This window comes from Arthroderma uncinatum (genome assembly GCF_011692745.1).
Source record: "Arthroderma uncinatum strain CBS 119779 chromosome Unknown scaffold5, whole genome shotgun sequence".
NCBI lineage: Eukaryota > Fungi > Ascomycota > Eurotiomycetes > Onygenales > Arthrodermataceae > Arthroderma > Arthroderma uncinatum.
Window position 1 is genome coordinate 802,313 of NW_022983867.1, and position 12,278 is coordinate 814,590.

Consider the following 12,278-nt stretch of genomic DNA (forward strand, 5'->3'; position numbering starts at 1 on the left):
CCAATACCTGCTCCCTATACTCAGGCATAGGGAGGCATTCTATTCTCAATCATACATGTTTTTTTTCAATTCTATATTTGCTTCCTTGGTATTGCGCTAAACCAAGTATAACCGTACAATTCCAAAATTATGGCAGCACAATATATTTCTCGAGATGCTGGGGTATCGCGCCTCTAAGGTTCTTGGTCTTCAACCACTTATCAGAAAACAGCCGATCCGCGTATCTATAGGCACCATCGCAGAGCATCGTAACGACGGTGTGACCCTCTCCGAGCTTCTCCGCCACCTCTTTCGCAGCAACAACGTTTAGGGCAGAGCTGGCGCCGAGATACAGACCTTCCTCGTCGAGACATCGGTACACCATTTCAATGCTCTTCTCGTCGCTGATGGTAAGCGCCCCATCTATGAGATCGATATCAGGCTGTAGATTGTCCGTAACACGGCCCTGGCCAATTCCTTCTGTGATGCTGCTTCCAGTGCGCTCTATGAGGTTTCCTCCGCTAGAGATGTAGCTATACAGCACACTTCCTGGAGGATCGGCAAGGAAAGATTTCACCTTGCCATTACTCACAGTCTTGAGATATCTGGTCACTCCCGCCAACGTGCCACCAGTTCCAGTCGCACATGTGAAAGCGTCAACCTTCCCTTCCGTTTGGGCCCAGATTTCAGGACCAGTGGTTTCAATATGTGCTCTTCGATTGGCTATGTTGTCGAACTGGTTCGTCCAGACTGCGTTGTCCAGGGATTCGGCATGTCTTCGGGCTTGGTGGTTGTAGTTCTCTGGATTGTCAAAGGCAACAGCGGGGACTGGGTATACCTCCGCACCGAGCAGCCTTAACAAGTCGATTTTGCCTTGCGATTGAGTATTAGGCATGTAGATAACAAGCTTGTATCCCTTCGATCGGCAGACATGCGCCAGACCGATTCCGGTGTTTCCTGCAGTTCCCTCAACGACAGTGCCGCCTGGTTTAAGTAAACCTCGCTCCTCGGCATCTTTGACAACGAATAGCGCAGCTCGGTCCTTCACACTGCCCCCAGGATTTTGGAATTCGGCCTTTCCAAGGATGTTGCAGCCGGTCTGTTCGGAGAGGCGGTTTAAGCGGATCAGGGGAGTGTTTCCAATTGCTGCTATCCATTAGCTTCAAACGCAAAATGATAACTGAAATTATAAAGATTTTCATATTATCCTACCTCCAGTCAGGCCTTTCACCACACCTTGAGCTTTGGAAACGCCGATGCCATAAGTGTTCCTTGCCTCCATCTGTGCCGCACTCTCTGCAGCTCTCAGTGCAGTCGAGGTGAAAGTTCGGGCACCTCTGCTAAACATGTTGTCTGTAGCATATATATATCCAACCAATATGAAGAGATAAATGGCTTCAATTGAAGACAGGAAGGAAGCCGAATCGTCTCAATCTTCGGATGTTAAATGCGGAGGAGAGACCGCCGTATGATTAGTCAGAAGTATATATTGCGTGATCATGTTGGGAACTCTTGAAGTCAATAAATGTTATTAGGAACGCCAAACGCACGGCAAAAGGGCAATATCTTAAGATATAATGTACCGTGTAAACAGACTCGAGCTACATATACTGTTGATAGCAACGGATAAGTGTTCTATTTCCGTTTTAGGTGATCCCGCGGCACTCGGGTGGACATGCTAAAAAGGGACTAGCGTCATGGCGCTTATCTTATCGGTTGTTTGTTTACTTGGTCCCAAAAGGGCAAAATTGACAACCGCCAGAGACCAGCAAGCAACAAGCCGCATGTTTTTATCGCAATATCAGTATTCACACCAATACCGGACGGAGACGTTGTTTTGACATTGGCCTCCAGTTGCATCGTGGCCAAATCCAACACCTAGCCAGCTTATTCCCTCGCTCTTGCGCATTCGAACCCTTGTTGCCCCTCGTCCTCCTCACGTTCAATCAGAATTGACAAGGGGCTGTCCACTGCCTTGCTACGTTTCAAGCCTATATATCTGAGATCGAATTGCGGTTTATAATGCCCGGACGCTCCTCTACCCGCGCTTCGTCGACTGCTTCCACACGCAAATCGTCCGTGCCGCCAACGAATGCGCCGACTATTTATATTCCAGAAGAGCCAGCGCTACCAACAACCTCCTCGTCCCTTCGCTCAAATGTAGTCGATATATTTGCAGATGCGCAGCGCGCAATTACCGGTCACAGGAAACTCGCAGTGAAGCTGAGGAAAATTCAGGAACTTTGCTGTGGGCTTCGCACAACAAAGGTAGATGGGAAAAAGGGCTCCCGTCTTAGTGAGATCCATGGAGATGTGGCTGGCGGTGGTCTTCCAGAAAAGGAGTTGAATATTGAGATATGCCGATGTCTACTTCGAGTAGTGTCGGTGAAGAAGGCTGAGGGGGCCGCAGATCGTGTGATTAAATTCTTGGGCACGTTCCTGAAGTCTGCCACTGATAAGGGTAAGCGCTCAGAATATCAAGTTGGGCTGGGCAAAACACACCAAATAACTAACGACTTGCTACAGATCTTGAAATATATTCTGAAGGCGATCCTGACGAGACGCGTGGGCTGCCAGAAACCCCTTCGTCACGATTGACATTCACTATCGTCTCAAGTCTAATACCGTTGCTCGCCGCGAAAGATAAGACGGTTCGGTACCGAACTACACAAATTATTTCGCATATAGTGAATTCACTGGATTCTATCGATGACGAACTTTACAATTTGATAAGGCAGGGTTTGGTCAAGAGGATCAGAGATAAAGAGCCCACTGTTCGGGTACAGGCTGTGATGGGTCTTGGGAGGCTAGCTGGAAATGATGAGGAGGACGAGGAAGGAAACAACGGCGACAGCCCATCAGCTCTCCTGGAGAAGCTCCTCGATGTGCTTCAAAATGACACAAGTGCTGAGGTACGGCGTACACTCCTTCTTAACCTTCCGCTCACACCATCCACCCTACCATTTCTCCTTGAAAGAGCACGAGATATTGATGGCCCTACTCGACGGGCTCTATATACCCGATTGCTACCGACACTCGGTGACTTTCGCCATCTTTCACTCTCCATGCGAGAGAAACTATTACGCTGGGGCATGCGAGATCGTGACGAAAGCGTCAGGAAGGCAACTGGGCGGCTGTTCTACGATCGCTGGATTGAAGATTGTGCGAGCTCATATAGAACGGAGGAGGCAGGGGAGGATGAAGAAAAGTCCTCATCTCCGACGGTTGCTGCTCTTACTGAGCTTTTGGAGCGCATCGATGTAGTGAACTCTGGTGTAGAGAATGGAATTGCACACGAAGCGATGAAGAATTTCTGGGAAGGTAGGCCGGACTACCGCGATGCAGTTACATTCGACCAACAGTTCTGGGAGAACCTGACGGCGGAATCAGCTTTCATGGCTCGAAGCTTTAACGCCTTCTGTAGGCAGGAGGGAAACGGAAGGCTTGAAGATCTCGCCGACGAGAAAATTCCCGAAGTCACCGCTATGGCATTCTATCTACACAAGTATGCGACCACGCTTCTCGTGAGGCTGGACAACCCTGAAGAGGCAGAGGGAGGTGAAGAGCAGACGATGGAATACGAGTTCATCGTTGAACAGCTGCTCTATATCTGCCTAACGCTTGACTACAGTGATGAGGTTGGGCGAAGGAAGATGTTTTCTCTCCTGCGAGAGACCTTGGCTGTCTCTAATCTTCCTGAGGAAATAACGAAGCTTACCGTCGAGGTATTGCGATGTGTCTGCAGCCCCAATGCCGCTGGTGAGGGTGAATTTTGCAGTGTTGTTCTCGAAGCTGTGGCTGAAGTTCACGATACCATTGTCTCTGAGGACAGCTTTGTGTCAGCTAAATCAGAAATTAGCGAGGAAAGCGCTAGACAAGTACAGAAAGATAAGCGCCAAAGTGGTGTTAGTGGTGCTGGGGGAGGGGATGAAGATGATTCCGAACAAGCCAGCGAAGTACCCTTCAATAAAGAAGAGGCAAAGGCTAAGGTTCTCAAGGAAATTGTGGTCAATATGAAATGTCTCTACATTGCACAGTGCATGCTTCAAAATGTGGAAGGCAATCTTCAGGATAACGTTCACCTCGTTACCATGTTGAACAACCTGGTTGTCCCGGCTGTCCGAAGTCATGAGGCTCCTATCCGAGAAAGGGGGCTTGAATGCCTGGGGCTATGTTGCTTGTTAGATAAGGTATGTATTATTCGTGGTGAACATCTTATTTGCCTTCTAAGGGGCTTACTAACTTCTATAACAGTCACTCGCGGAGGAGAACATGGGTTTATTTATCCATTGCTACACCAAGGGCCACGAATCACTTCAAGAAATGGCCCTGAGGATCCTATCGGATATAGTCACAACACACAACTCGCTCCTTGCACCCATTGCATCACCTAACGACCCCAACACTGTGACCCCACCACCATTCCAAAAGCCGCTCCTGAAAGCCTTTGCAAAGGCTCTGAAGACATCAACTCTACCTCATGCTCAGAGTGCGGCAGTCATTGCATTAACCAAAATGCTCCTTACCAATGCCCTTTCTCCATCCAGCCCATCCATCCCACCATCGATCAAGGAATTTAACGATAACTCCGTTGCTACACTCTTACAATCACTTGTTCTAGCGTTCTTCAACCCCAGGACGCGTGATAACTTAGCGCTCAGACAAGCATTGACTTACTTCTTCCCCGTTTATTGCCATTCGCACATAACCAATGCCCAACATATGCGAAGAATTGCAGTACCAGCAATTCGCACTGTTCTCGCAGCTGTCGATGACTTCTATGCCCTTGAGGCAGAGGAGGATAGTGACGGTGAAATAGATGGAAGTGTTGGCGAAAAAGAGACGAAGGCGCTTATGACAGGTGTCGTTGGGATGTTAACTGAATGGACAGACGACCGTCGTATTATTGGTTTGGGTGGAGGAGGAGACCCCCTGGCACCGGCCAGCCTTTCGACTAATTCAATGCTTCGACCTAGTGAAAGTCTTCACCTGGCTCTCACCAAGGATATCCTACAGCGTGTTCTAGGTGTTGGAGGGTTCGCTACTGCACCACGAGAAGAAAGAAAATACCTCCTTTCCATGCTAAGCAAACTACATCTGCCAACTCCAGCCCCCATGCCCTCCTCAAGAGCCAGCTCTCGTGTTCCAGAGGGTGCACCTGACGATCGAGAGAGTCGACGATCAAGTATCAGAACGGATAACATGACTTCGCAACTCCAAGAAGACGACGATGAGCTACCTCTTCTCGTCAAAGATCTCTTAGACCAGGCTATTTCAGCTGGTGTTGCGGGTGATGCTGCGAGCCGAAATGCACTTGTGAAGGCAAAGAACTCTGTCTTGAAACTGCTTGCTGGTATAGTCAAGACGGCTGATATGGATACTAGCTCAGTATCTGCGCGACCCGGGAGAAAAGAAAGAGTTCGCATTAAGGATGAACCGATCGAGGAAGAGGATGAGACAGAAGTGACAGTACTGTCCCAGGCTCCTAGTAGAGCTAGCTCAGTGGCACTAAGCAATATAAGTCGAATTGAGGAAGAAGAGGAAGATGAGGGTGATGATACGGTAGTTGCAAGGAGGCAATCATCAGTTCGCAGGTCCGAGAGTGTGGCAAGCACAGTAACGGGTGATGAGACCGAGTGAAAGATATTAAAATTTACTTTTTGCGCTTTTTGCCCATCTTAATTGTGCTCATTAAGCTGGTCGGATTATATACCGTTTCCTTAGTGTCAATATTAATGCATTGAACGGCCTTTTTCAATTCCCACTAATTCTATAAAGGTTGATATTCATCCCATGAATGCCCTTAAACAAGTCAGAGTAGAGAATTTGGTTTTATTTCTCGTGTCTTCGTTAATCGCACCAATCTAGAGTAGGTAAATACAATTTGGCTAGAAGGTATGTGTGTTAACACTGCCAAAAGCCGAGAAATAATCTTGCCCGGACGATATTAGGAGGAGGGATGTGTATGGCGACAAATTGTAAAATGCACATTTCAAATAGTGTAGCAGGAATGCAGTAAAACCACGACAGCACTCGAAGGATACAGAGGGAAGGATGAAACCATATGAAAAGGGGGCAAGGTGGAATTAAAATAGACAAAGTTATGAAGGAGGTTTTCACTAGTAAAACAGAACAATCTGAGAGGCCTGAAAAAAGAGAGAAAGACTCAATGAAGAATAATTAAAGGAGATTCCACCAAGCCACACTCCAAAAAACAACCCACATGCCATCCCAAAAAAGAGCCAACCCATTTCCAACTGATGGCCAAAGGAAAACACTCCATCCTGCAACCAAAACTACCCTTGCATTGTCCGTTCATGGGCAACCCTTCAAAGATCGAGAGAGAATCAACACAGCAACAACATAACAATAACATATTAAAGGGGCAAAACAAAGAAAGGGGGCAGGGGATAAGATAAATATAGACCAAAAAGTAGTAATAGTAAAATGAATAACAAGGCAAGGCAGGCAAGCAAGGCAAACGACAAACGACAAAGGAGACAAAGAAAATTCCGGCAGAGACCATGCCACATGCCACATATAAGTACTCCCAACTCTCCTGCTTTTCTTTTTTCCACCCGCTGTATTTCCCCCCTCCCAATCCGACTCTGTCAAATTCTTTTAAAAGCAAAAGCAACAAAACAAAATCCAAGTTCCGCCAAGCGCAGATTTAGGAAAACCATCTTTCTGTAACCCATTTCCAATTTCCTTCCGATTTTTTGGATACCGTTCTTTTGCTTTTGTTGTTTCGCTGTTGTATTTCCAAAAGAAGAGTTTGCGTTGGTATATCTCTTTCGCTCAAAATGCCAGTAAAAAGAAGAAGCATCCATCAAACATTCCGCACCCCGCTCCAAAAGTCCAAAAAAAGAAGTATAAACCCGCGGAAATTCCAAGTTCACGCAATCGAGTGCTATCCGGACGGTCTATTGCACTATTGCTTTGCGGCAACGACAATTAAAGGAAGGTTGCCAGTCGACATTGGTGTTGTTGTCTCGTGGCTATGGTTGAGGCTTTCGCTTCTACGGCAAACCGGAAGCATTGCGAGGGTTGGATGAATCCTCGGTTCAGGTCAGGATAAGATGGTAGGAGACCGAGGCCGTCAAAAAAAAAAATAAAAAGAAAAGGAGCTAAACCAAAAAATAAATGCGTGGCAGGGGAAGAATGAGCAACGTGTATGAGAAACGAAAAATAAAAAAAGAGAACTAATTCCTTCACAGTTGCGGTATTCTGGGAAGGTCTAGGCGAGCAATTTTTGGGTCTTAGACCTGTATAAATCGGTGGTATATCGTGCTGGGACACCGCACGTAATGTGCTGGGGGGTTGGCTAAGTTCTTGCAAGGTAAATCAAGCTTTTCATGGAGCCCCAGCGGTTCAGGGGCTTAAGCAGGGGATTTGTTGGCGGATGCTCCATTTCTGCGTCCATGTGATTCATCTCCAACAGTTAGCCCGCCGAGGCCGGTTGAGAGAAAGGCGAAAGGATCCGATGCTCCATCACCACCATAGAATCCGCCATTGGAAGTGCCGACAGGCTGTGGGGTGTGGTCAGCAGCGGTAAATGCAGCCTGAGTAGCAGGGTTTCCGAATGATGCTACGGACTGAGATGCACTCGTGGACCCGTAACCGCCATGGTTCATTTGGCCCATGGGTGGGTACGGTCCAGGTGCGTTACCGAGTCCGGATGGGAGGGAATAGGTGCTTGGTGGGCCACCGAACTGTTGGCCAAATCCACCGAAGTTACCTCCACTGGAAGCAAACGGACCTGCTCCTGGAGCGGTAGCCATGGAGGCCGGGCCGCTCATGCCAAACCCGGACTGCGGGTCCATAGGAGTTGGGAATGCAGAGTCGGCGACAACAGCAGCACCTGAGCGTGGGCCACCACAGCGGAGACAGTTGATGTTTTTCGCAAAGTTGTGGTAGCCACAGCCGTCAGAGCCACACTTCCAGTCTCCAGCACGGAATGGGACAACACCGCCGTTTCCTCCCATTCCTCTCGAGTGATGGCCCATACCATGACCGCCGTGACCGCCATGTCCACCATGTCCACCGTGGCCTCCGTGGCCTCCGTGGTGGCCCATGTGGTGAGGTGGTGGCATCATGTTTGGTGGTCCGTACGCGTAAGGGTACGGCATTGGGTCCGGACCGGAGCCAACGGCCGGATACGAGCAGCGGAAGCAAGCGGTACGGCGCTGGAAGTTGGAGAAGCCGCATGATGGACAAGTCCAATCACCAGGACGAGGACGGTTCTTGCTAGGTGGGAACGGAGCGAGAATTTCCGCAGCACGGTCGAGAACACGGCTCGAGGAAGGGGAGACTTCAATAGCTTTGTCGTTCAAGGCACGGCCGTTCATGCAAAGACTCTCAGCAGCCTATATATCTCAGAGTGTCAGATATTATACGGAGTGAAAAAAAAAGAGGCTTCTAATACTCACCTCCTCGTGGGAAGAGAAGACTGCGAAGCCGGTGCCGGTGGGCTTGTGTTGGTCTGGGGTTCTCAGGGTCCAGAAAGCGATGGGACGTCCGCCGAATTGAGTATACCAGCTCTCCAGTTCAGACTGTGTAGTATCATGGGGCAGACCACTCATGTGCAAAACCTTACTACGCTCCGCCAAGAACGCACGAACATCCGCTCTAGCATCCATGGGGCGGGTCATAATCTCCGGGTGCTCGTGTGGTGGCTGAGACTTGCGAATCAGCCCACGAAGCACTCGAGCGAGCGTGATGACTTCTTCCATTGCCCGGCGAGGCGAGGCAGGAGCGAGCGCTTGTAGGTGGAAGGGGAGGTTGTGCTTGATGGGAGCGGAGGACTGGACCGGCTCGACTTCAAGGGCGGCACAGATGTTGGCCAGGTCACTTGGCCCGAAAGGGAGGGACTCTGGGTGATGCTGCTGCCAGCGTTGATATTCCGTCCTGAGGTCAAAGGTACGGGAATGCTGCAGATACGGGGGTAGCACAACAGCTTTGTCCCGGGCCTCCCTAGGCAGCTGCACGCGCATGTCCCAGGAATCCAGCGTCACAAAGGCGAACTCGAGGTTCTTGGATACCAGGTTCTCTTGAGCGAATGTATCGAACCGGTTGATGGCGTCACGGAAGGTACCTGCGGACCGAACATGTTCCCACGTAAGGGTTGTCAAGCTCGCTAGAACGTCCCAGTTAGCTATCTTTTTTATCCATTCCAAGGTGCCGAGCTCGATGAAGCCGAACAGATTGGAGACGTACTGCAGAGAGGCGTGATGGGAGTGTTGACCGGTTTCACAAGAATGCTTTCACGATGGATCTAAGAGGAATTGATATCAGCAATTCGGCCTGCGAGAACGGGGTAAAAAAGGAAAGCCACCACGGAGCAGCGGGAGAGGCCTACTTCTTCACAGTTCTTGGTGTCGAGGAGTATCCATCCGAGCTCGATGACTTCAGCAGAGTCCTTTGTAACGTAGACGCCATGCTCATCACATGTAGTAGCGACGTGGATGATGATGTAACGGTCGAGCTTGGGAGTGGGAGACTGGATGGATGCCATGGCCGCCGACAGGATCTACCGGGCTGTCCGGAGCGTGAGGACGGAGGAATAGATATAGGATGTCGAGAGACGAGCGAGCTGTCCTGGTCTTCAAGTTTCCCTCCGAGCTAGAAACAGCAGATAGGACGGCAAAGGAAAACCCGACGAAGAAAGCCCCCAAGAAAGAAAAGAAAAATAAAAACAGAACGACGACGAAGGAAAAGAGAGTGTGAGTAAGGATAGATAGAGGATTACGGAGGTCGGAGGTGGGAGGGCAGAAGACGTGAAGAGAGAGGAAATCTTCTGGCGAGGTTGAGGTGGTTGAGGACGAAAGGAACAAGTGGGCGGCTTTTTTTCTCGAGGGTGGAGGTTGTCTTGAGCCTAATTAAGTAATGCGATTTTTCATCTGCCAAACAACGTCGCGTTGCTCGTTTCACCTCAATGGCCTACATCTATAGCTGAGTATCTACTGGATGCTATCTCGTCGGCCTCTCTGCTCGTCTTCTGCTCGTCTTCTTCTGCTTCTTCTGCTTCTTCTGCTTCGTCTTCGTCTTCTTCTATGTGGAGGAGTTGGCCTATCTCACCAGGCAGACTCCAGGTTGACATCTTCCACTCGCGACAAATCACAGCCAGGAAGCTTCTGGTTGGAGCCTACGAAGGCTTTACGAGCTGGTCCGGACAGGAAGCGGGCGTATATCGTCTATCTCACAGCTTCAAGGCAGGACTCCCGCCAACTCACCCAAACCCCCCGACCTCGTTTTTATCCCGGCACACTTATTACGCCCTGTTATCATGCCCGTCGCCAAGCGGCCCGACCTATTTACCTCGATCATGGCAGAAGCGACAAACAAACTGCTGACGCACCTGTGACAACCCGGGCCAAGGACCCCAGCAACGTACGAGGACGACGACCTGAACGTTTGAGAGACGGCTCAAACCCGGCCAGCGTTACATTTCTCAACTCAGCCCTCGTCCAGGCCAACACGGGCTCAGTTGTCGCATCTCCGGCGCCTAGAGGTTGTTTCCAATCCTCAACGAACCTCAATTTACCGGGCAGTCGTCGTGCGCTTTGGAAATAAGAATCTCACATACGCTACTCTGCACATCACCAAGCCACATGGCCACCACTTATTCTGTTCAAACCTCGTTGTATTGGACTTCACTACTGACCGGACAGCTGTGATGTTCCGTCTACTCCGTACGCTCTTCAGTACGGTATACGGCGTCGATACTACTGGCAATTATTAAAGCTATACGCTATGATTCCGGCTCCTAACCTCTCGAGCTATTACTCTCCAAGCTTATAGTTGGGGCGAGTCGGACCGTTCGAGGCCGTCTAGCATTGCTTGGCGTTATTCTAGCCTTTGCCGCTATGATGCACTCGCCAGCCACAGTCGATGTTTCTAAACGTAGAATCATAGATGAGTCGAGACAGGGCTAATAGCAGGGTCTAACGACAAGCACCGTACAGCTTAAGCTATCAGTTCAACGGATCAGATCTAGATACGATGACCGACATGTCTTTACAACGTCAACAATCGTCTCCTCTTACGATAACATTGTAGCGATCACTATCAAACTCCTGGCCGTTAATGTACCTCCGATTATAACGGCATGCATTCCCAATATCCGCTGCAAATGTAGCAAGGTATTTGCATGATGGCGAAATGCTATGGTTATTCTACAACAGGTAAGTATATGGTATATACGTAGAGAATTATCCGGCAGACTTACATCATTGCAGAGATAGATTGCAGAACCGTAGGAGCAGCTGATTCGAATGCACGCCCGTGGTCCTGCTGGTGCATAGCAGCCTCCCGGAAGGGAATTCAAGTAACGAATCCCAGCATCGATATGTCTGATATTTGCCCTCCCTCCGGCAATCTTGCCACAGATAGTATTCGTCTTTATAGAAAGCTATTAGTGACGTATTTGATAATACGGGGACTATTTTTACCCACCTTGGAACGAGTGCGGAGCTCGTGGTCGCTCTTGTCATCATGAAAGTCACCCGGGTTGAACTTAGGGTTGAGCTTCAAGATCTGAGCATGGATATGCTCAGCGGTGCCCTCAAGGGTCACGTTCGCTCCTCCAGGTGTTATTGGGCCAACGTATTTCATTGCACCTTTCACAGGAAGGCCTGGCATGATAGGATTTGCTTGGACCTGCCCACTACGTTAGATTATATATACCAATGAATTCAAACGGGGCTGGAAGTGGCTGTACCAGAAAAGTCCCCAAGGAAAGCACTGTAACAAGTGCAGCGTCGAGCTTCATGTTGTCAATATGAAAATTGGCCTTGAAATAACGTTAAGATACGATAAGGATGCAGGTTGGGTTCTGAAGAATATGCTGAGATAACTTTCATTTTAGGGAGGATGACTCTTTATAGCTGAAACTTCGTTTTATAGATTTATCCTAAATCACATTATACAGTATATATTTTAAGTGGTCTCCGATGTAGATATATGAGAGGCAAACGGGGCGTTGCGGAAGAACCAGTACTCCATTTTGGCGCGACACTTCCTCAATAGAATCATTACAGATGACGCCCGGCTGAAGTGGGAATCCTTTTGTTTATTTGATTACTTAATTACTTGATATCCAGCGGAAAGCCGAATATTAATAAAGAAACACGTAACAACAAAGGAATACAATTGAAGGTAGTTTGAAGAAGAAAACGTATCGGCTATCCAGGGAGATGTAAACGTTGTTATTGTAGGCGAGATAGTAAATACTTGAAACTAGGGGTTTCCCTCCGGGTACTCGATGAACTATCATATCTCAAGTATATAACTATTTGGTT

The 12,278-nt window shown here is 48.9% G+C and overlaps 4 protein-coding genes across 4 annotated transcripts; 1 reads left to right on the plus strand and 3 right to left on the minus strand.

Annotated features, from left to right (window-relative positions):
- Nucleotides 1–127: 127 nt before the first annotated feature.
- On the minus strand, nucleotides 128–1,261 carry GIQ15_06638 (cysteine synthase; the record flags this gene model as incomplete). The annotated part of the gene is made up of 2 exons (XM_033554055.1): nucleotides 128–1,125; nucleotides 1,192–1,261. The coding sequence occupies 2 exons, from the start codon at nucleotides 1,259–1,261 to the stop codon at nucleotides 128–130; spliced, it is 1,068 nt and encodes a 355-aa protein (XP_033403570.1).
- Nucleotides 1,262–2,001: 740 nt separating this feature from the next.
- GIQ15_06639 (condensin complex component cnd3) lies at nucleotides 2,002–5,619 on the plus strand (the record flags this gene model as incomplete). The annotated part of the gene is made up of 3 exons (XM_033554056.1): nucleotides 2,002–2,440; nucleotides 2,506–4,169; nucleotides 4,234–5,619. 3 exons carry the CDS (start codon nucleotides 2,002–2,004, stop codon nucleotides 5,617–5,619), a joined length of 3,489 nt encoding a protein of 1,162 aa, XP_033403571.1.
- Nucleotides 5,620–7,358: 1,739 nt separating this feature from the next.
- Nucleotides 7,359–9,493, minus strand: GIQ15_06640 (RNA binding protein; the record flags this gene model as incomplete). The annotated part of the gene is made up of 4 exons (XM_033554057.1): nucleotides 7,359–8,345; nucleotides 8,409–9,115; nucleotides 9,196–9,253; nucleotides 9,338–9,493. The coding sequence occupies 4 exons, from the start codon at nucleotides 9,491–9,493 to the stop codon at nucleotides 7,359–7,361; spliced, it is 1,908 nt and encodes a 635-aa protein (XP_033403572.1).
- Nucleotides 9,494–10,922: 1,429 nt separating this feature from the next.
- GIQ15_06641 (uncharacterized protein) lies at nucleotides 10,923–11,749 on the minus strand (the record flags this gene model as incomplete). Its single annotated transcript, XM_033554058.1, has 5 exons — nucleotides 10,923–10,949; nucleotides 11,025–11,153; nucleotides 11,207–11,377; nucleotides 11,434–11,637; nucleotides 11,699–11,749. The coding sequence occupies 5 exons, from the start codon at nucleotides 11,747–11,749 to the stop codon at nucleotides 10,923–10,925; spliced, it is 582 nt and encodes a 193-aa protein (XP_033403573.1).
- Nucleotides 11,750–12,278: the final 529 nt, after the last annotated feature.